This window comes from Melopsittacus undulatus, chromosome 3 (genome assembly GCF_012275295.1).
Source record: "Melopsittacus undulatus isolate bMelUnd1 chromosome 3, bMelUnd1.mat.Z, whole genome shotgun sequence".
Classification (NCBI taxonomy): domain Eukaryota; kingdom Metazoa; phylum Chordata; class Aves; order Psittaciformes; family Psittaculidae; genus Melopsittacus; species Melopsittacus undulatus.
In genome coordinates, this window is record NC_047529.1 from 59719154 (window position 1) to 59741371 (window position 22218).

The 22218-nt window shown below is 37.3% G+C and overlaps 1 protein-coding gene across 1 annotated transcript in view; it reads left to right on the top strand.

The window, feature by feature from the left end:
* Positions 1-1245: 1245 nt before the first annotated feature.
* Positions 1246-22218, top strand: part of AFG1L (AFG1 like ATPase) — a 55050-nt gene continuing 34077 nt past the window's right edge. Inside the window, exons 1-6 of the mRNA XM_031053990.2 lie at positions 1246-1351; positions 6126-6349; positions 13909-13960; positions 14579-14680; positions 16030-16160; positions 21542-21641. Of these exons, the coding sequence (XP_030909850.1) occupies positions 1246-1351; positions 6126-6349; positions 13909-13960; positions 14579-14680; positions 16030-16160; positions 21542-21641 (715 nt within the window). The remainder of the gene's footprint in view (positions 1352-6125; positions 6350-13908; positions 13961-14578; positions 14681-16029; positions 16161-21541; positions 21642-22218) is intronic.

Below are 22218 nucleotides of genomic sequence, written 5' to 3' on the forward strand. Positions count from 1 at the left end.
TTTGCTGTACCATTATTAAGAAAACCCCGAAAAGGTTGATTAATAGTCTATGAAAATTACTTGCTGGCTTTCTCATGTCACACAGAAATTTAATGCTGGAAAAAGACATGGGAATTCTGACATTGCAAAAGTAAAAGTCAGTTAAAGCATTTCCTTTGTGCTTTTATCAGGAGCAGACATTTTATTACCTATTTCTTGCACAATGCACTCTGCAGGGAACATCTGAAGCTCCATCCTGACCTTGGGGTGCATTTCTGATGGGAATGAAGCACTGGCTGGCAAACAGGCAGGTGTTACTGTTAGTGATTCATGCATGCCAGTGCCTTTCCCTTGGAGCAGAGGCTTTTTGCCTTGTACCTTTCTGTCGAAAGAGCTGCACAGTCACAGTGGAGATGGTAGGATAAGACACTTGGGTATCTACCAAGGGAGGCAGGCAGCCAGCATTCTTCTGAGGAGGTCTCAGGAGCTCTGCTTGAAAATCTGAACTGATACTACCAGGGTCAAGGCTTACAGTGTGCTAAGCACGCACTGGCCAGCTGGGACTGAATCAGCTCCTAGAGTTTTGCATAACCTTCAGGGAATTCTGCTTTTATATTAACCTGTCTTCCTGTTGAGGTTTAAATACATATTTATAGGCATAGAAGTGGTTGTACTGCTAACGTGCAGATGCACTGTAGTAACTCTGGCCAGAAATATTTGTCCTTAATATTTTAACGATGTTTTTCCTGAATATTTCGTGGTCTGTGCTTTCAAGCATAAACAGCACGAGTTAGAAACCACCCACAAACGCTAGTTCAATTGCCGAAACTGCTCAGCGACAGCCAAACTGGCTTGAAGGCTGCCGCACCGGACACAGGCACAGCGCGGAACGGTACAAATGGCAGGCGGCAAGCACGTAGTTTGGAGGTATGAGGTCGCGGATGCGGCAGTAAGGTGTTATAAACGGCACCGCTGTGGCATTTGGTGGGTCTGCCTCTGGAGTGCCATTTGTCAGGAGTGACCGGAGGGGCTGCGCGGCCGTTGGCCGAGCTCGGCCGGTTTCTCAGGGGCTCGCCTGCAGCCTGCGGTTCTGTTTGGGGGTCAGGGGAAGGGAGGGAGAAGAGCCGAGAATCCCCCCTAGACCTGCTCGCTCAGCACCGCCCGAGTCCCGGCTCCTCTGAGCGACCGCGGTCGTTTCCTCGGCAGTGGCGGAACTCCATTTCCCAGCGCGCCCCGCGTCCCCTCCGCAAAGGCCAGGCCGGGAAGATGGCGGCGCCCATGTCGCCCTTGGTTACTGTGCGCTGCCTGCTGCGGGCTTCCGCGCAGCGCGCTGGCCTCCTGCTACCGGCGCCGGCCGCCGCCCTGCGGAGAGGTCAGTACCGCCGAGGTCCCTGCAACGCGCGCTGCCGTGTGCTCTTCTCTGCGCCCTTTCCTGCCTGCAGCCGGGCGAGGGGAGGGCGAGCGACAGGTTGCAGTGGCACCGCGTAGGGAGCGTACTGTGGAGCGACTGCGGTAGCTGGTGCATCTCTTTCCGCCTTGCCGCGGGTCTCTCCTCCGGTAGAGGGGTCCGGGCTGAGGGGTAGGGGACTGCCGGTGCCGTGTCGGAGCGGGCCGGGCCGCGCACCGGTCACTCCGCGCTGGCATGACCTGACCGTGTCCTCATGTTGCCCGCCGGGCAGGCTGGGGCGGCCTGTCCGCAGCCAGTTCCACAGGCACCCTGTGTGCCCGGGCTGTGCGGCGGGGATGGTGCCGGGAGTGAGCACCGGGGCCCTGGAGCGGAGGGGGATGCGGGTTTAAAGATGCCGCTGTCCCCCAATAAACAGACTTGCAGTGCACCGCCTCGTTAAATGCCTTACACTCCGGGTACACCGGGAGCCTGACGGGCGGCGAGTGCACTGGGGTCGGCCAGAGCTTTTACTGTGCTTCAGGGTGCTGAGGGACTTTGCTCTTAAAGATCCTCCAATGTATAACAACAGCTGAGCTCTGTCTGGCAGCCTTACTTTAACAGCTGTCACAATAGACAAATTTATGGGTAACTAGGTTTTGTTAACTTGTGGCTTAGGTTAGGAGCAGAGGTCTGTTTTCTTAAGCGAGAGCTATTCATCCTCTGCCAGGCTGACAAATGTGTGAGAGTTCAGTTAAGGTCAGGTGGGTCCCAGAGGTCTGAAGGTCAGTCAGTAGATCCAGGAGGATTTAAATGTGAATGTGGACATACACATATTACATTGCAATTGTACAGTATTTATTCATCCTGAGGAATGCAGACAAGCACTACAGATAGTACTGTAGTTGTATATGTTTTATTTGATACTGGCCTAACACTTTATATAGGTTACTTTTTTGTAACCAACGCATTACCATTTTAAAAAAGTTGTCAGAGCAAGTCAAGTGGCTATAGGCAGTGCTTCAGCTTCCATGTTAAAGGGAAGGACGTCCTTACATGTGTTGTTTGAGGAGATCTGCAAGAGCGGGCAGCCATCATTGAATTGGTTTCTATTCTTGGTTTTATGATCACTGGTTTATAGTCCTTCTTTTTGCTTTCTACACTTCTGTATCTTCTTAATTAAAAGACTTGGCAAGTAGTAGTTATGCAAAGTTGCAATTTTATTGACAAACTTCTACTTTCATTTGTATATCAGATTGTTAAGTGAGGTGTGCATTGAAATGATACAAGTAATCTTAGAGTAATATCTTGTGTTTGTGAAAAGCTCTCAAGCCAGAATTCTGTCTGCTAAGTGGTAATAAGCCAGATGCAATTCCTGTATGTTGCATTAACATTGGCTTAACAGAAGCTGTTCCAGCTTCTTGAGTGTGTCAGTCAGCAAAGGCTGTAGTTGGGTGACTTAGGGTTGTTAACTTTGATGCAGTTGTAGCGTCCGTGGGTTTGGTTTAGATGCAGTTCTCAAACAACTATTAATGGGAAATATTTTTTATCTTTAAGAGAAACAGTAATTAACCATTACAGCGAAGTGTCACAGGAAATAGTTAATTCTCCTTCTCTTATGTCTTCAGAATGTATTTTCTTCAAAATATGCTGTAATCAATCGCTATTTTTGAGTGTGGATCAGGAGTAATTAGATAAATTTAGCTTTCCTTATATTTAGAAAGGTCGGCGTTGTTTCAAGTTTTAATCTCCACGAATGAAAACTATTTCTGATCATTCCTATGAAGGAGTGGTTTGAAGCATACGTACAGCACAATGGTTAAAGGTGATATATTTTTTCCCTATCAGTCCCTTAAAATGCTTGTTTCAACTTTGTTTCCTGAATTAATAAGAACACATTTTCATGTGTACTGTGAGTGACCCTCTAGTGAGGTGAATATTGTAATCTGAAGAATGACTCTCCTTTTGCAATAAAAGGAGTTCAGTTCCATTTGTTTGATATTTGCTTCTTTAACTGGGTATTATCTGTCTGTCATGGTTTTTCTTTTTCACTGTTAAAGGTCTACAGTTCTAATCATGTGTTTAAAAGATGTTGAGTTTGAGGACAGTAAGAGATCCTACGGGATAAATTTGAATTCATCTGTGGAAGTGCAATACTTTGTCTCTCCCAGAAGTGAATAGTCCTCTGAAATTTACGTGGAATCTTTTTGTGTTTTTTTAAAAACTCACAGATTAATGAATGCAAAGGTATTGGTTTCTGCAGTCATAGAAAGATAGCAAGGATGAAATACATGTCAGGGAAGCCCGGTTTCTTTTCCTGGGCCCTGAAGTAAAAGGAGACAAGGACTTGCTAGGATTTTTGTCTTGGGAATTATCTTCTGACAGATTTTGGACATTACAGTTCAAAACCTTATATAATGAAACCCAACTATGAGGGAAAAAATAAGGGTTATCACAGTGAGTGCTGTTTATCTTGGTTACCATTCTGTGTTCTCAACCTCCTGGCTGTTGTCAAGATCAGTTTTTGATATGCCACAACCTAGCTTCCATTTCAGAGTATCTTCTTACATAAGTAACTCTAGTGCCTGCCTCAGCTGTGACTGTTGCTTTCATAAGTGGTGTCATTGAAACTCACATGCCTTTTTCCTGTGTCATATCAGGCATAAGTTCTAAGTGGCAGTAGGAAAACCAGACAACATACTGATTAGTTTTTCAATTTACTGCTCTTTTCTCGAGCAGAAAGTCTCTAGCGTTATGAACACTTTTAATATTTTTATGTAGGTACTTATCTTTGCAGTGGTAAACTAATGCCAGTTTACTGAAGGTGACTGAAGTTCCCCATTGTAAAAGAAATTTTTATAATTTAAATTGGAATTTTCCTCAGGTATTTATACATTAAGATTTTTTTTTTCCTTTGATGAGTTTTTCCTGTTGTATTTCTCTAAAGAAGGACTTCTTTGTGTGTATCACAGTGGGTCTTCATGGCAGCTTTGTCTGTGACCCTTGCATAGGTAAGCAGAAAGGCAAATACAAGCAGCTGATTATTTGAAATAAAGTGAGATTACACTGAAATGTATATGTTTTAGGAACATGAATTTAAGAAAAAGTTACAACCTGGGGGCAACTTTTAGAGAAGCAGGGGGTGTCAGGCTAAATGTGGTAGCATCTAGCACTGTCCTGCACCATGAAGGTGGGAAAGATAGGTTACGGATAAATGCATGTCTGTAGTTTTACACTGTTTTGTAAGACTAGGTGGACAATGAATTGACACTGTGCTTTTCTATAGTCATATCTAGAACACTACATAGAGATATGAAATGCTTTTGGCTATGTGTAACACTTAAAAGATTTCGGAAGCTAGCTAATAAAAATCAAGTAACAGTTTAGATAACGAAACATCAAGTTACAGGTCAGATAATGAAACAGGAAGATATAAATGAAAGCCCATCTTTTGCAATAAGGAAGTTTTGTACCTGCTCAAAAGTAATTTCATTTGCAGTTTACTTTCCTACTTTATATATGAGAATGCTGTGTGACCCAGTGACAAAAGTATTACTGCAATTAACTTGTTTTTCTTCTCCCTCCTTAGCATGTTACCTGACCAGAAAGGAAAACTTGATCTTGCTTTGTTCCATAGGAGCTGCCTTTTGTTATGTTGTTATTTTGTTAAGCACTTTATAAAAAAAAAAAAGGAAAAAAGTGCTTGTACTTGTTCTGGTATTTTTGAGTGTTTAGAAGTTGTATGGACTGGCCCACGAACTTCTGGATTTGCCTTTCTCTCCTTGATAAAGACAAAGATTGCTTGCTTTTCCTAGTGTTCTCAAACCTCACCTGCCCTCAGTCAGGCCTCTGAGAAAGCTGCTAGAGGCCATCGTGTTGCTTAGGAAAATTGCCTCAGGCATTTAGGGATGAATTTCCTTAGATCTCGCAATGTTCAAAATATCTAACTATGTAGCCTATGATATGTGTTTTTCCTACTTAAATCTATTTTATCATTGCTACAAATTATGTAACAGTTGTTGACAGTGGAAGCAAAGAAGGTATTAAGCAGCTTTTTACTGATGTAGCAAGTGTTCTTTGTAATCCTGTATTTTCTTTCCTTTTATTTCATTTTATGTCCAGTACTTCTGTTTGGGTTTTTTTCTTTCTTTCTTTTTTTTTTTTTCTTTTGCAAACAGAATTCCTCCTTGGGCAGAAATTATCTTCTAGGCAGAAGATAATGCCAGCAGAGCAGGCTGTGGCATTTCAGGGCTTCACAGCTATTGCCTTGCTTAGTGTGCTCTTTGACTCTTTCATTTCAGATTTCTTACAGAATTCCTGTTTGCTCTCCTGTTTGCTAGCTTTTAAATACTTTTTGTGTAGTTTAGCCCACCTCTGTTTAACAGATTAATCTGTTCAGAGAAATGTAATTTGAAATTTTTTAATGCTTTTGTCCCACTTTGAAAAAAAACCAAAACAAAATAAAAAGAAAAAAGATCAAAACTTCTCTTGCAACTCCTCATCCAAATCTTACCAACACTCCAGCTGGACATTTTAGTGTATGTGCTTGTTAATAATAAAAATAAATGTTAAAACATACTATTAGTGGTGTTTACTGCTGAAGTTAGAAGTCGATTTAGTGAAAAACAAAGGGTAGTGTGCTTTAGTGGTTGTATAGGTAAGTAATGTATATACATCTTTAACTGTTAATGTATGTTATTTATGAATATAAAAGGGTGCTTTTCAAAACATTTCTATTAATTGCCTTCTTTTCATTTTACAGCATACACAGCTCAGGTAGATGAGAAGACAGTCCCTGGTACTCCTGCAGATGCTAATGCCAAAGCCTTATTGGTTTGCAGTGGACCTTTAGAACATTATGACTTTCTGATTAAGCAAAAAGAGCTGAAGAATGATGAGCATCAAAGAAGAGTTGTGCAGCACCTGCAGAAGTTGCATGAGAGCCTTAAAGGCTACAGCATCAGTTCAAAAAATCTTCTCTCAAAGGTGAGGTTTATAATAATAATTTTTTTTTCAGTTATATTTTCTCATAAGAATATAATTGAAATACAGAAATTTCTGTAGTTAACATGGATCTTGGTTTTGCAGCTGAGTCTTTACAGGTCGCTCATTCTTCATGTTTGGATCTCTGTTCTTTCCTTTTTTGGTTTGTAAAATTCCAGTGGCACTCTAGAAGTAACCCCATTAAGTATTACTGAAATAATTGTATAAAAAATCTGATACGGTTTAGGTTATGTCCACTGCCTGCCTTTCCAAAAATGTCATTTGACCGCAGGAGAGAGGGGCCTAAACTGTGTATAACACATGCATTTTGGTTACATGTACTGAATGCTAATGTTTTGTGTTCTAACAGGTCTTATGCAAATGAAATTAGATAGACGAGTCTAAATAATTTAGCTTTGCAAAACATGATAGCATCAATCAGACATGACTAATTTTAAAAAAGTCTGTATTTTCCAGTGTTGTTAGTCTCCAGATGAGGTAAGGTAAGAAAGCGGAGGTGTGATCTGCACCCCAGTTGTGTTTTTAGGAACATCACAGCTCCTTTTCAATGGATTAACAGAAATTCAGACATACTCATTTTGCTCAGTGCCTTAGCAACTGTAATGCCTTAACATTAGGCATGGTGATAGCCTGCCGTTGTACCTCTGTAACTTTCCCTTGAAGCTGCTGAGGAAATGTTTTCCAGAGCCTCTGTAGCAGTATTTTTCATGTCTTGTTTTCATGCCTTTATTCTCAGATTATTGCTGTTGTGGCCTTGCAGCTGCAAATATTGATAGCATTGTTATGACAGGTTCTCATGGGAAGCACCTAGAACTGGTGTGAAACCTCAGCTTTCCTTGCTTCTTGTTTTGTAGATTTGAGTTTATATCCCAGAAAACCAAACAGTGCCCAGCAAAGCAGATAAAACAATTACTTGGTAAATTTTAGTCAATTATAGATGTGCACAGGAGCTGAATAACCTGTGAATATGCTTCATTTGCACCTTAATAACACTCCAGTCAGCATAAATATTTTATGAAGAACATGGTGAGGGGAAACAACAAGAACAGGGTGTTCAACCAAGTCTGTAGTGCTGGGAAAAAAGCATGGCAAAATATTCATTGCCATCGTCATCTTTACTTTCCCTGCACTGGAGAGAGGCCTTGCTATCCCTAAGAGAAGGATGTACAGAAGCTGTCATTGCTCTTCCCAGTCCACCACTGGGTGTTTTCCTTTTTCTTTCTCTGTTTTTCTTGCCCCACTTTTGTTTTTATTTTTCATCAGGAGTAATTTTCACATTTGCAGTCAATGTATGCTGTCAGCTGCAGGCCTTGCTTATAAATCTCCACGTCAGCCTTTCTCAGCATCCGTTATGCAATACACCTCATCTCATGGGCATAAATCTATACAACTCTGCTGAACTTGTTACCTACCCATACATTTCCTATTACAACCCCAAATTATCCTATACCTAGCACAGATACTGTATTTTGTTTGCATGGCAAGCCTAAATGGTGAAGCATGAGATCATGAAAGCCAGAGCTACAGGGCTCTGTCCATTTACATAAATGCTGTCCTCTGCCCTTTATGCTATATTATAATATATAACCTTGGCTTCAAGGCATGGAAAAAAAAGAAGTGGAGAAAAGAACATTGGTATGAGAAAAAGCATTATCTTTTGGACATACTGCCAGACTTTTACTCATTTTCATTCTTTAGAAAAATAGTTATGATGAAGGTGCTGGTGTTGCTATCAAAGGCTAGACCATTTTGATCTTTTCTGGTAAATTGTTTTGGACATATAGATAGTCTGTTCTAAGAGTGCTGTCTTTGAGAATAGTTTTGAGAGCTGACTTGTGTTAACTGGACTGCTCTGAATCATTATAGTTGTTAGAGCAGTTGTCTCGTAATAGCTTTGTAGATAAAGCATTATGTAGGTTTTTTTATTTACTGTTTCTTTGATTGCAAAGCATGAATAGGGAGGAAAGTCTCTATTGCAGAGAACAAATACTAATTGTATTCTATGTAGGAAATTGTGATGCTACTTTGTCCCTGTATAACACAGCTAATAGCAGTAAAGCCAGACTGACACTTTCTTAAGGGGAGAAGTCAAATGCCATTCTTTAGGTTGAGAATATGTTTTTCCCTAATTTCTTTAAAGCACTCCTCTCTTTTCTGAGAGTGCTGCTCGTATTTAACACTGCGTCAATTCCATGCTTTATTTTTAAACCAGCTTTTGAAAATTGCTGCATGGCTCGTCAGTACCTGGGAACTAATGCCACATTTAGTGAGAAGCAGTTGTAGAACTACTTGCTATTGAGATAAGTGTTGCTGCATTTTGAGGTTTTTCTGTTACAGATTGGTATCTCTGTATAAACCTTAAGAAGACTGATAACCAGGTTGAACACTATAGTGCTGTGCCATGTATCAAAACCCCAGGAAAGGAGGAGAGCAATGGGATTTTTGTAAATCTTTTAAAGCCTGCTAGCTCGTGTAATTAAATCAAACTGTGATTAATGATGGAGGAGAAGTTGCGACAACCTTTTCTCTTCTGCTGTCTTTGAGGAAGTTATTTGCTTGTTCAAACAGAGTCCCTCTTTATGCAAAATGAAGCCAAATAAATATAATTTAAATTCTAGTACAGGCCAAGTTTTGCTTCAGGAAAGTTGTAATGAACATCTTTAATGAAAGTTTATTCCAGGATCAGTCACAGCTGTGACTAGGTACTTGGTAAAATCATAGGCATCTAGCACTGTACCAGCTATAGACAATGGCATCATGTTTATCATATATCTGTATCTATCAGGTTTTCTAAGTAAGCAAAATGTATGTTTTGCTGTGGTAGACTTTCAGAGTAGGGATGCTGCTGCAGGCTTGATTCAGTTTTGAAGATTAGAACTAAAGGCTTTTTGTGCCAAGAAGAGGTGGTAGGTACTGCTCTCTGGAACTGGCTTGGGTTGAACAGGATTTGTGTAGGCTTTTGAGTGTAAGGAGTTCCTGTAATTATCAAAGCATCTCCAGGAAGTACTAATGATAACAGGGTGCAGGTAAGTCCTGTATTGGTGAATAGTGTTGTCACTCTCCTCCCACAAAGGCGTGCTACTCTGAAACTTTGAATATGCTGGGAAGTAAAAGATAAACCTTATGCTATAGATGTTCAATTGTTTTTATGATAAAGTGATTGACATTGGTTTTGCTTAATGTTTTGTACTTAATGTGTTTTAATAGCTGTAAATTAAACTGCTGTAAATTACTTAAGGACTTTTTGGAAATAAGTCAAACACTTTAATCAGTTACACGTAGTAATTTGTAGATTGACTTTTTGCTTTTTCAGGTTTCCAGCAGCCTGGTTAACCTAATTTAAATATGAAATCTCCTGCGTTGAAAAGAATCTACTGACAGCTTTTTAGAAATGAAAGAAATAGTGGTGCTTGGCATTTCAGGCATGCTTATTTTTCCTGGTTCTGCTGCTGAAAAGAATGTGTTTGAGAAATTGCAGTGAAGGGGAGAGAAAGAGGGAGAAAAGCCTTTTCTGTAGCCTGATATTCCTTATTTTATTGCCTGATTTCTTTTATGATACACTTGCAGAAGCCTCTTCCTAAGTAATAGTTATTCCAGAAATAGAAACTTCTTGTACTTCTGAACCATTATAAGAATGGTCTGCTTTGGATTTAGTTCTGTTCTTTATTTGTCACTTTCTGTCTAAATAGTTTTATTCACTAAAAATATGGTGGAAGTAGGATTAGGGAACAAATACTTTTATCAGGTAAAATGGAAACATTTTAGTGTTTATGTAAGAGACTTGCATTACCTCACAGAGCAGAGCTTTCTGTAATCAGTAGTCTGGGGTGGAACGGGACAGGATATGACAGGGATGACACCACACCAGCCGTTTCCTTTATGATAATAAAACTATCTTTTTATGATGTAGGTTTTCTGGGGCATCAGCATAGGATGAATTTGAGTAGAAAAAACAATTAGTCTTGCTGCAAACTAAGTAGGCTTCTGTTTTCCAGAATTACTCAAATTTGAACAATGACTTTGATCTTGAGCTTGGTGAAAGCATGGCCTTTTATATCGAGATATTTTGAGATCCTCTGAATTGAAGTTCAAAGCTCTAAAGAGTTTGCATAGTCATTTCAGATCTCTAGCCTTTCAAAATAATACCAACTGGGACATCTTAAGAGTTGTTGAGTTGCTGTACTAATGACTCGAAATAAGCTCAATTATAAGTGAGGTCATGTTTTCAAAAGAGGTATGAACAATAGTAAACACCATTCAAGACCTTGAAAATGTGGTCAGCTACAACAGCAACCAAAAATGAGGCCTGAAAAGTGGGAAAAAGAGGCAGTTTTGTTAGTGTTAAAAAAAATCTGCTGTTTCGAGGCTTGTCTCTTGAAGGAATTTTGCATATTTTAATTAACCATCTTAGTATTGATGTGCCTTTTAAATTGAAAGTTTTTCAAATCAAAGTGTAAATGCCAGGAAATGAGTTGCTTGCTTCAGGTGTCTGAGGTAATGAGCATGGGAGAAGGTGGGAAAACATTGCACATTGTTGAACGTATTTAGTAAAGAATAGGAAGTTGTCAGAATTGTTGTTGTCAGTTGTCAGAAGGAGATGTTTTGACCTATGTAATTCCCTAGATGAGGTAGGATATTGATTGATTAAAGTGCTGTTTACACAAGAAAAGAAAAATCTGATGCAGTAGAATCAAAGTACGACATGCAGTTTTGAAACAGAAGTGTGCAAAACCATTTTGATGGTAGAGAATTCTGTAAATCTGGGGGCACTCGTGTGTGTATCAACTTGTGGAATTGTAGATGTTTTAGCACATGAATGATTTTCAAAGAAAAGTGTGCAAGTCAGCTGATCTGTAAAAGAAAAAAGCTCCTGCTGTATGTAGCATGTCCTGATGATAATGAAACTTGGTGAAGCACTTAAGTTACACTGTCTTAAATTATTGTGGGATAGAAAATGTTACAGGAATTAAGAAATTTGGAAGGCTCAAGGGATTTTACACTTGTGGTGATGCCCTCATTTGAAAGGATGTGGTGATCATTCAAAATACACATACAAGGATTTCAAAATTTTCCCTTCAAACAGAATTTTTGTGCATCCTTTAATATCTTTTGTACATTTCAAGTATTAGCTTTAGCATCTTAAAATCTTACCATTGTTACAAAAGCAAATCTATTGTCAACCAATTGAACATTGTTATACTGCGGCCCCAAATACACCTCATGATAACATGGAAGTGAGAAGGAAGGAGGAGCTCAGTTGTTTAGCCTTCCTACATCTCCCGCTTTCCTCCCTTCCCTCCCTGAAATAAGTAAGTTTGGCCTTACTTTAGGGTAACTGGAGGATCTTCTGTGGTAGATCTTCCCCCAGTTTCTTCTTTCGGAGTATGTGTTTCAGTGAAACCAAGATCAGTCATCTGCTTTCTTCACCCCCATGTACCATTGACTTTCTTGACTGCTTGCTCTGCTCTGACTTGAAGCAAGAGCATTGTCTGGATTTTATCAGAAGTCCTAGTGAAAGTTGCTCTTTTTCTTATGCAGCTTTCAGGCTTCAGAAGATGCATGAGAAAAATTAAAAAATAAATAATAACAAATAATCCATTTTATGATCATGAAGAATAGCATGAAACTGGTAGGATGTCTGAGTTTCAGTATTAAAAATCTACTGATTATTAAATCAACCAGAATTTGACTGTTATGGAGCCCAGCCATTATAATTGCTTCCTTTAAACAAAAAACACCACTTTTTTCTGGAGCATGTTTTCTAGAAATGGAGTAATAAAATATGCTTAAAAAGACAAATGTCAAGATGGTTAAATGTAATTAATAAACACTTTGCAATTAATAAAATAGTTTAAAAACGGAGGCATTAATACTTATTCTGGTTCTGTAACTTTTACAAAGAGAGGTAAAGCAGTAATCTAAACACTGATTTGTTTTCCAGTTTTATTGTCATTCCTTGTGAAACTGCAAATCACATTAATATACAGTGTTTTTAGGTAATACCTTTAATATGGTAGTCTTGTTATAATGATTGTTATTAGTCTCAATTTAAAAATAAATTCTTACAAACATTTTAATTTTTTTCTATTTTTCTTTTCTTCGCTGTGTAGCTTTGAGCATCAGTAGTTTTAATGAGTGCAAAGTCTTAAAAAGTACACACTGAAAAATGTTTGTCAAGTTGCCTTGCAGTGCTTTTGGAGCACTAGCAAATAGTTGCAGCCTTGTCTATTAATGGAATGGTTTCAGGCATTCTGAAACCCTGTTCAGCCACAGATTGATGACACAAATTTTTGATGATCCAACCAATATAACTCTAAATGAAGTCTGTAAGTGGGTCTTATATAAGAGCTATGCTTGCGTATTTTCTGAATAAACTGGTATTAAATATCCTTCTACCTTTGGTCATATATTTTCTTTCATGTTTAATTGGTGTTTTGCTACTGACTCTCCCATTTCTTTAACATGGCACTGTGTTTTGAAAAGTGCTTTAGATTCAAGTTGTTTAGCAATTACCCAGCTCCAAATGAGACCACAGAGCTGCAATTTTAATTTTCCTCTGTTTTGGCTCAGCTCATAGAACTCTGAAAGTGGAGCACTTTAAAACAACCACATACTCTTCTGCAGTGTTTTCTGTGGATATCAATTTGTTTTCATGGATTTGATGAGAATTTTGTTAAGATTTCCAGTTTTTTAGAAGCTGTTTCTTATTAGCATTATATTTGGAAGTGGCTATATACAGTACTGGGGTGGGGGTGGACTGTTTAAAATGTAAAGTCTTGATGTTATTTCAAGTTTTGCTATAAAAATACAAGTTTGAATAAAATAGAATAAACCAACAGGTGTCATAATGTATGTTCTGAGTCATATTAAGAGACTAAAAATTCTTAAGCAGTATTCATTCAAGATAAACATAACTCACTTGAGAAAAAAAAATTAGGTACGTATTTTTATTGGGACTCCATTGATTTTTAAACTAAAGATAATTCTACATTTAAGATTCAGAGTGGAGAGAAAAGGGACTTACAATGCTCACCAGCTTTGCAATACTGATTTTCTAATTCCTAATGGTTTATATCTTAAAAAGAGCTGTTTTAGTAACTGTGTAGTGTATATATCTATGACTACTACAATACAGCTTGATTTTCTATCCTTTTTCCTAGGGCTGACTGCTCAAATGGCTTCATGAGGAAAAAGATTTGTTTTGATGATTGATGATGTATTGGATACATTTAATCTTTTTATATGTAAAAGGCGTATGTGCTAGCACTGGGGATGGGGATATTTCAACAATGACCTGAACAAAAAAACCCACAAACCCAACCCAGCCCCTGCATATGTATTTGGTCTCTTTTATAGATTTTGCACAAATATAATGTTAAGATTGCTTACCAATTCTGAGCTGATGGTTTATTCAAGGTTATGCTTTGCTAGCCAGTGCTACTTTGGTAGTTAAGTGTAGCTACTTTTTTTTTACTACAGCAATGTCCTTGCTTTTATTTTATGCCATATTCATATTTATTCTTTTTCCTCTTGATTTCCAGTTCTTTGCAAAAAGCACCCCCCCAAAAGGTCTTTATGTCTACGGAGATGTTGGTAAGTTTCAGTTTCATCAGTTCCAATAGAATTTTCTTGAAATGCATGTTTATTCAGTCTCTAAAAGCTTTATGCTTATGTAGCATTATTGCTTTAATGAGTTTTCCAGGATTAGTGTTCTTCCACGCTATGTTATTTCATACACTTACATTCTGATGCTGTAAACTGTTGGATTTGACTGCATTACCATGTGTATTTTTTTTCAGCTTTACTAATATTTAAGAATGCAATATAACAATTTAGTAAGTGATTGGGGGGGCACTGAGAGAATTTGTATATTCTAATTGCAACAGTTCAGCATGAAAACATACTGGCATTTCAGAAGGAAATACTAAGGATGTTTCCTAGATGTGTACGGAGCCTTTTGTGTTACCTTTGGGCCATCTCTTTCTAGATCAGAGTTTTAAAACAGAAAAATAAAAATGCAGTTGTTCCAAGTTTTTTAACAGAAAATATAACTGTTCTTCACAAACAGTCTGGGCTTGTACTTTATTCTGTGAAAGTGTATAGTTTCATTAGTTCAAAGCTATTGAACAATCATTATTGTAATCAGTACATACTGTTCTTAAATTAACTACCTTTGGGGGTTTTTCTTTTTTGATTGTTTTTTGTTTGAAGGCACAGGAAAGACAATGGTGATGGACATGTTCTATTCTCACTTAGAAATAGAAAAGAAAAAGAGAGTCCATTTTCATGGCTTCATGCTAGATGTACATCAGAGTAAGTGCAGACACAGGTATTTATGAGAATTTTTTGAAATACAGTATTTATAAAAAAGTCTATCTCATTCTCATGTTCATATTAATCATCGTAACTTTATTTAAGCATTTAAGCAAAAGTAAGAAATAAGAGAGAAGTTGAAGGATTTTAGCATTGTCTGTTACATCAGAGGTGATATTAATTGCATATTATTTCTGAAGTATCTTTTCTTAAAGATTTCTTTATACGTGATTGTGTAGAAAATTTGGGTGTATATTTCGGATTAAATCCTTAACTACAAGTTTTCCAGTTACCAATTAGCTTACATGCAATCCAAAGAAGGCAATTGCTAAAACTGAAACAGTACAGGTTAAATTCAATCAGCATTTTGAATAAGCAATAACTAAATCAGGTATAAATGAATGGGTGAATGAGAGCTGTTCTGGTTGGCAAACTTAATAATACTATCAGTAATTTAGAGGGAAAAATAATAGAAGGAAGTTCATCTTTAGTTTCAGAAAAAATTTCTGACAAGGTGAATAAGGTGCTTCATTTTGACTGAGATATTTTAAAATTTGGCTCTTTATCTAAATTCTATGATTCTAAAATGCTGTGAAATTATTAAATAATGCTGTAATTTAGAGGTGTTGTTACAGTCACATTTTTCTTGGGAACTGTAAACAACTACTGCGACATTTAGTGCCCACTTTTATATCATTGTTGGGTTACTACTGAGATTTTCTGTTTCCATTTCTTGTCATTTATGCTTAATCTTAACAAAGGTAACTTCTTAGTGCAGGATCTTTGTTTTCCAAATGTTTGTTTATAGTCAGATGGAATACAATCCATGAGACAGTGAAGTATGGATGTAATAATCGTACTTTGTGCCAGTATTATCATCTTTACGTTAAAAGATATAACTGCGTTGCTATGTCTGAGGTTTTTTTAACTAAATACATTCTAAGTATGTCTTCAGAGAATGCAATGCACAGAGCTGTGCCATTAATTTGTAAACACTGTAAGGGTTCTTCACTGAGAGAAGTTAATACAGAAAATGCCAAATTACAAAGTGAAACTGAAACTAACGTCATGAATTGGGGCAAGATAAAACTGTAATTTATATCAGTTTTTAAAAGATGAAGTAGAGCATGAAAAGATTCTTTCTTTTTTGTTTCACCTTTTACTAAACAAGAAAACAGAAATCACAGAATTATGTGACCTTTTAATTGTTGCCTGGATATGGTTGAAAGCTGTTTTCCTCTCCTGAAACTGAACTAAATTTGAAGCATTCCTATTTTTATAGCTAAATGTTTTTTTTTCCCTATCTTAGAAAATGAAGTATGAAATATTTGTCTGTTTTATTAACTCAGGAATACATCGCCTTAAGCAGAGCTTGCCAAAAAGAAAGGCAGGATTAATGGCCAAATCATATGACCCAATTGCTCCAGTAGCAGAGGAAATAAGTGAAGAGGCTGCTCTTTTATGTTTTGATGAATTTCAGGTAAGAAATCAGAGATTGTTCCTTCACTTCAAGGGAAACTTCATAAAATTACTTTTGATTTTAAAATATGACACTTGTTACTGCTAATACAGTATTTGAATTACTGACCAGTAGTGAACTATTGAAGTCACTTCACAGTTTTGAAGATGGTGTTTGTTTATTTGTTCTTTTTTTTTTTCCAGGAGATAAGATGTAAATTGGTGATATAAGTGCTCTCATAGTGCTGTCGTTTACCAGTCTAGTTAATGGTCATACCAGTGGGTATTAGATTTTGGTAAGAGGCTTATGAGTATTTCAGGACAGGAACCATCATCCTGTACTGAGCCTGTACAGTACCCAGGAAAGTAGCTGCGTGATGCTTGCTTGGCATGTCTGGTCTTCGCTGTAGTTCATTTAATGCAACAAAATTGTCTCAGTGTGAATAAGGATGTGGAAATAACATGTTGAATTCAACCTAAATTCTTTCCTAGATTTATTGGAGCCTTTGGCATGGCAGTGACAGATTATATCAACATAGCTAACATTGTAAGAAACTTTTATTGAATTATATGTGAAGCTTAAAAATAAACTCGTAAAATTATCTTTGCCCAAAAGCTTGACTTGTTTTTTTATTTGTTTTGCACAGCTTGTGAATTGTGTTTTAAGGGCATGTCACAAATTTAGGTGTAAAAATTGCTTTATAAAACTTTTAGGAGAGAGGTCAAAGAGGTATTACGTATCTCTCATCAGCTGAAATGTTTTTTTAATTCAGAGAGAAAATGCAGAGCTAGATAAAACCAGACCTGTGTTCTCAAATCATCAACTGTGAATTGTCTGTGTTATGCTGTTAAATTAATACATTACTGAAATGGGCAGAGCAATTTATATCTCCTAGCTATTATTTTGCATGCCTGTGCATCTGAGAAAATAACCATTTTATGATCAGCTCCCATAATGGGAATTTTTGTAGCTGTAAAGAAGTAGGTGTTCTTGTTTCAAGTGACTCCTGCGTTTTTCAACAAAGGGGTAGTCCTTTGATCTAAGGTTTCAGATTGTGAGGAGCTGCTTGATCATTTAAACTGTACTTTATCTAGTGAATATGAATGCTGGGCTTCCAAAACTTGCAGTTTAAAATCTAACTACAGAGACCATTGTATTTATGCTGTGAAGAAATGGGAAAGTTTGAAGAGGGCAGGGAGGAGTGTTAACTGTCATGACATCAGATATTCAAGTGGTAGATAGAGGCATCTTTGCTGTACCATGTGGTAGATAGAGGCATCTTTGCTGTACCATGTGTTAGTGTAGGTACCTGGTCTATGTATAAATATCCACTGCTTTCCTTCCCTGGTGTTGCTGTGTTTCCAGACTATCATGTGCCTACATTTTAAGAAGAGGCTCTGGTATTTTGTGATCCCAAATTGGTTGCCTGCTCCCTCTGCTGACTTGCTTGAGGTACATCAATCACTTCAGCTGTAAAAATCACATGTTTTCTTCCCATGTGTCACAGCCGAGAAAGAAGTGTTCTCTAAAATGTGTATCTTAGACTTAGTAGTCTTATGTGAATATTTAATATCTACTTGTTCTGGGTGTAATAAAGTTCTAAATTAACAGATTTCTGAACAGTTAGATTTCTTGATGGGTTTTCTGAGGCATGGAACGTTATGCAGGCTTTGCCTGTTGAAGAGCAGTCCCAGCTTTCTGAAATTGTGCAGAAGGCACTGAATTTGGGATTCTTTATGCTTTCTGGGAAACTTTCTGTGTAAATAGCCATAAGGTAGTGCAGTGACTGGAAAACCAGCTCACATGGTGACACAGTTAATGTTGATAATAAGGAGCCAAATCTAATTGAGGATGTTTGCAGCTCATTACCCCCATGGAGATAATGGCTATGTTTCACTGTAATATTCTGTACTCAGATTTAAAGAATTAGATTAAAAGAAAACTGTAAGGAGCTGGAGACTCAGAACATACACTGCTCTAACTTGCAGACTAAGCTGCTATCTGTTTTGACAGGTGGGAATCAAGCTGGGTCTCTATGACTTTGGCAAAATACTTGTGTACAGGGCACATCAGAAAATGATTGAGATTTGCTTTAAACCCTGCTTTTAAATACCTGTTAAAAAAAAAGGCTGAAACAAAGGCACACGGATGAGTGATATTGTGACAGGGACAGTAAAGAGTATTATTAATGTTCATATTTCAGAGGAAACAGAATGCAGGACTTCAGAAGACAAAAGCATTGCTGAGGTTGCACATTCCTCTTTGACAGTGGGCTAAAGCTAAACAGAAGTACTCTGAAGTGAATCTTCTTGCGAAGTCTGGAGGACTGTTGAACAAGTGGAGATTTGATGAACTGCCATAGAAAAATGTTTTGGTACTTTTAAAAGTATTGTTTTTTCCCAAAATATTGTATTAAAACCCCACCCAACTATTTCTAAAGTGTTTCTTTCTGCAAATACTGTGGGATGGCACTAAGCTTCTGAGTTTGTCCTTTCTGAAGCAGGTATTTTGTCAGCATTTGCCTTACTCACAGGCTGTCACGTTATTAAAGCATTGCTACTTATTACTGATCCTTGACATACAGTTTATTGTAAATATGAAAGTATGTTTTTAAATCAAAAAGTCTTAATGCCGTTCTAAAAATGTGTCCTCATTTTGTAGAAAAAATACAGAATTTAGGCCATTTTTAATTCTAATTTTGATTTTTTCAGAACACAGAGGTTGGCCATGAAAAGAGCCTAGTTATTGTTTAGCAATCAAATAACTATACACAGATAATTAGAAGCTCTAATTTCAGTATGTGACATTACCCTGTGTTCGTTTTATTGATAATGAAAACAGAATCTCTACTTTTTGGTATGCTGAAGTATATACAGTCTAAGTCTTTATATACCATCAGTACCATTTAGGCTTAAAGCAAGCTACAATTTAGGGAGTTTTTACTAACCTGCATGCTATTAAAAGACTCTAATAAAAATTAGTCTCTTATTTTTGTGCTAATACTAATTGCTCGTAATACATGCTCATGTTTGTCATTCATTGCATGGAACTGTACCAATCAGTGGCTGACTGAGTCTCAGGCACTTACACATGTAAATTAACTATTAGTCTAGTGTTTTTTTAACTTTTTTAATCTTTTTTGTTTTTTATTATTTTTTCTTTTTTTTTTTAACATGAGTCATAATGGGAAAGCAGCACTAGGTCAGGAAAATCTTTTCTCTTAAATGCTAATGAAATGTCTCCAATCTCTCCCTTAGCAGGCTCTCCTTATTGGTAATTTGTAGCCTCTGCTTTTGTTCTGTCTTGCAATGAATGCTGGATACAGTAAAAAACATGAGAAATGACAATACTTTAGTTACTGTCTTCTACCTGCTTTACTTTGTAGAATTTTTCTGTCTTTCCCAAGCTCTATTAGAAACAAGAGCTCATATTTGCATCCCAGGTCTGAAAATGGCTCTTGCTTTTTTGATGGAACTTTGGAGAGTTTGGGGTTTTTTTAATGAAATTGAAAACATCAGAATTCCACATCAAATTGCAGTTCTAGTTAATAAGAGAATGTTATTAATGCTTTTCTTTTATGTGAGGACTAATATTCTTCCCCTACCTGTTTTCTAAGGGTAGCATGCTTCATAGGATTTTTAAACAAAAAGGTTTGTAACAGCATAATTTGCAGAATACACTTTTAAATCCTGGTTATTAGCTTTGTTTTGTGATACAAGAAATCTGGTTACCCCTAGAGTGTGCATGTATACTGATTCCCTGTGTGTCTTGGTTTTTAGGAACACGGGAAGTTTCTAAATTTTAGTATTCAGAAGAAATAAATTATAAGCAGATATATTAGACATATACTATAATAGTGAACTACGACACGCTTTTTGGAATGTGGGATCTGATCACAGATGTGCAAATCTGAGGGGTGTGTTACTGGTTGTGTAAAAGTTTGCTTTTGAAAAAAGAAAAAATAATCCATATTAATGTATTCCATGGAACTAATTGGAAGAAATCTGTGCATGAACAGGTGTTTACATATATTTCCTTATGAACATTATTGCTTCCAAACTAGCTGTCAAATGTAACCTAAGTCTTTTACTGTCTTTAGTGTAGAATTAATGTATAGTTTTCCTGCTGCCCAGAAAGATCATTTAGAAATGGGGAATGATAGTGAGGGGGTGGTGGTGGAATAGGGTTGAAAATTACACTTGGTTAAATAGTCTTCCCGTAGGTGTATTACTCTCACAACATACACATGTAATCTGGTGAAAGCATAGCAACCTGTCAGTCTGTTGGGTAATGAATGTATATAGCTCTCAGGATGCCACTACTGTTTTATTTCCTCAGAACGGGGGTCTGTTTTGGTAAGTCAAAATGCAACAAGTGTCTAGATAATAATCAGAGGGAATGCAGGAGAAACAAGTGTAACAATAATAGAGATGGCTTACTTAATGTTGCTGATCTCAGCCGGTGAACTCCAGTAAAATATAAGTTGCTGTTGTAACAGTGGGATTTTCAGAGAATTTTTGTTTTTAATTTATTTATTTTTATTTTCATTAGTACAGAGTGGTTTCTGTTTCTTTTAATTTCTTGGTACTGTAAAGCAGGTTCTTTAAGCTAAACTTAGATATTGAAAGAAATTTTACTTCGTGGCTGATTTTTAGTCATCTTATTCCCTCCTTCCCCTCCCCCCCCCCCCCAGTATCACTTGTCACACCCTTTTTTTTTCCCTTTTCCTTCGTGTTTTGTGCCTGAAGGTTAGAAGAGGCTGACTGTGCTGGAAGTGACTGCCTGCCTTTTGATTATTCATGGACAGTAATAGAAGGCACTTAAAAAGAACAATGAAATTGCTTATTTTTGTGATGGGCCATCTGTTGAATTGTTTTTTGCAACAATCACACAATAGTATCTATGTCATATCATTCTATTTTCAACAGCAGCTGATTATGTATAGTTGGCTACTTGTCTTTTTTTCTGAAGTCCCATGACCATTTAAATTCACCTCTGCAAACCTTTGCCTCAAAGGTAATAGAAATGTAAAACAGCCGGTGTGTATTTTCTTTCTGTCTTCTGTTTTTTCATGTTGTTTCTAATTAATTAGGCCTCTTAAATGTTTAGATCTGTTTTCCCTGTCTCCCACCTGTAGTTTTATAATAGAAGTTAACATGGAATCATTTAGCAATTGGTAAAGAAATGGCAGAGTTCCGCAATAAAGAGCGGGCAAGTTTTGAAAGACTGTGGTGCATTCACTGCTTATTAATTATCCCTTTTATTTTTTCTCACCAAGCAATAATTAGAATCTTTCTCCACAGCTTTCACTAACAAGCGTTTTTCCTAGCTACAAAGCCACTTGCAGATCTATTGCAGCAGAAGCTGAAAGCAAGATAAAACAAATGTGTTGTCTTCTACAGGTCACTGACATTGCTGATGCCATGATTCTGAAGCAGCTTTTTGAAAATCTGTTCCAAAATGGGGTTGTCGTTGTGGCAACATCTAACAGGCCTCCAGAAGGTAAAACAAACATGCTACCAATATTATCCAAATACAATGAATTGCAGTAACTTGTAAAACAATTGTATTAAAGTCAATACACTGTTTAATACTAATAAACTCTCTAGTCTGCAAGAATCTGAGATACTCCAATTTGTCCATGATTTTTGTGTTTTTAAGGAAGAAAGGTTTTCCACTAAGAGATATTTCTTCCTTCTCTCCAGCTCAAGCCATTCCTTTCCTCCAGATGCCTTCTGTGTTTTCTGATCTTCTCTAAACCAGAGGAAGGGTGTCTGGGGACAGGGGAGTTGAGGAGAGGTAAAATACTGCTTTGGATTTGGATGTATTCCAGGATAGGAAAAGATCATATTTTGCAAAAGAGAGAGTAAATGAGAGTACATTCTTTTCCTGGTTTCTAACTTGGAAACTTGCGGACTTGATCCACTAGCTTAAAGGAGAACCTCTTATGAAGATGTCACACTCAGTCTGGTTTGAGATCACTCATTGGGAATTACTTAGGAGAGTTATTTCCATTGCTAACTATATTTTTAAATGGAGAGTAGCTGGATAGATCCTCCTACAAAGTCCCAAAATCTGT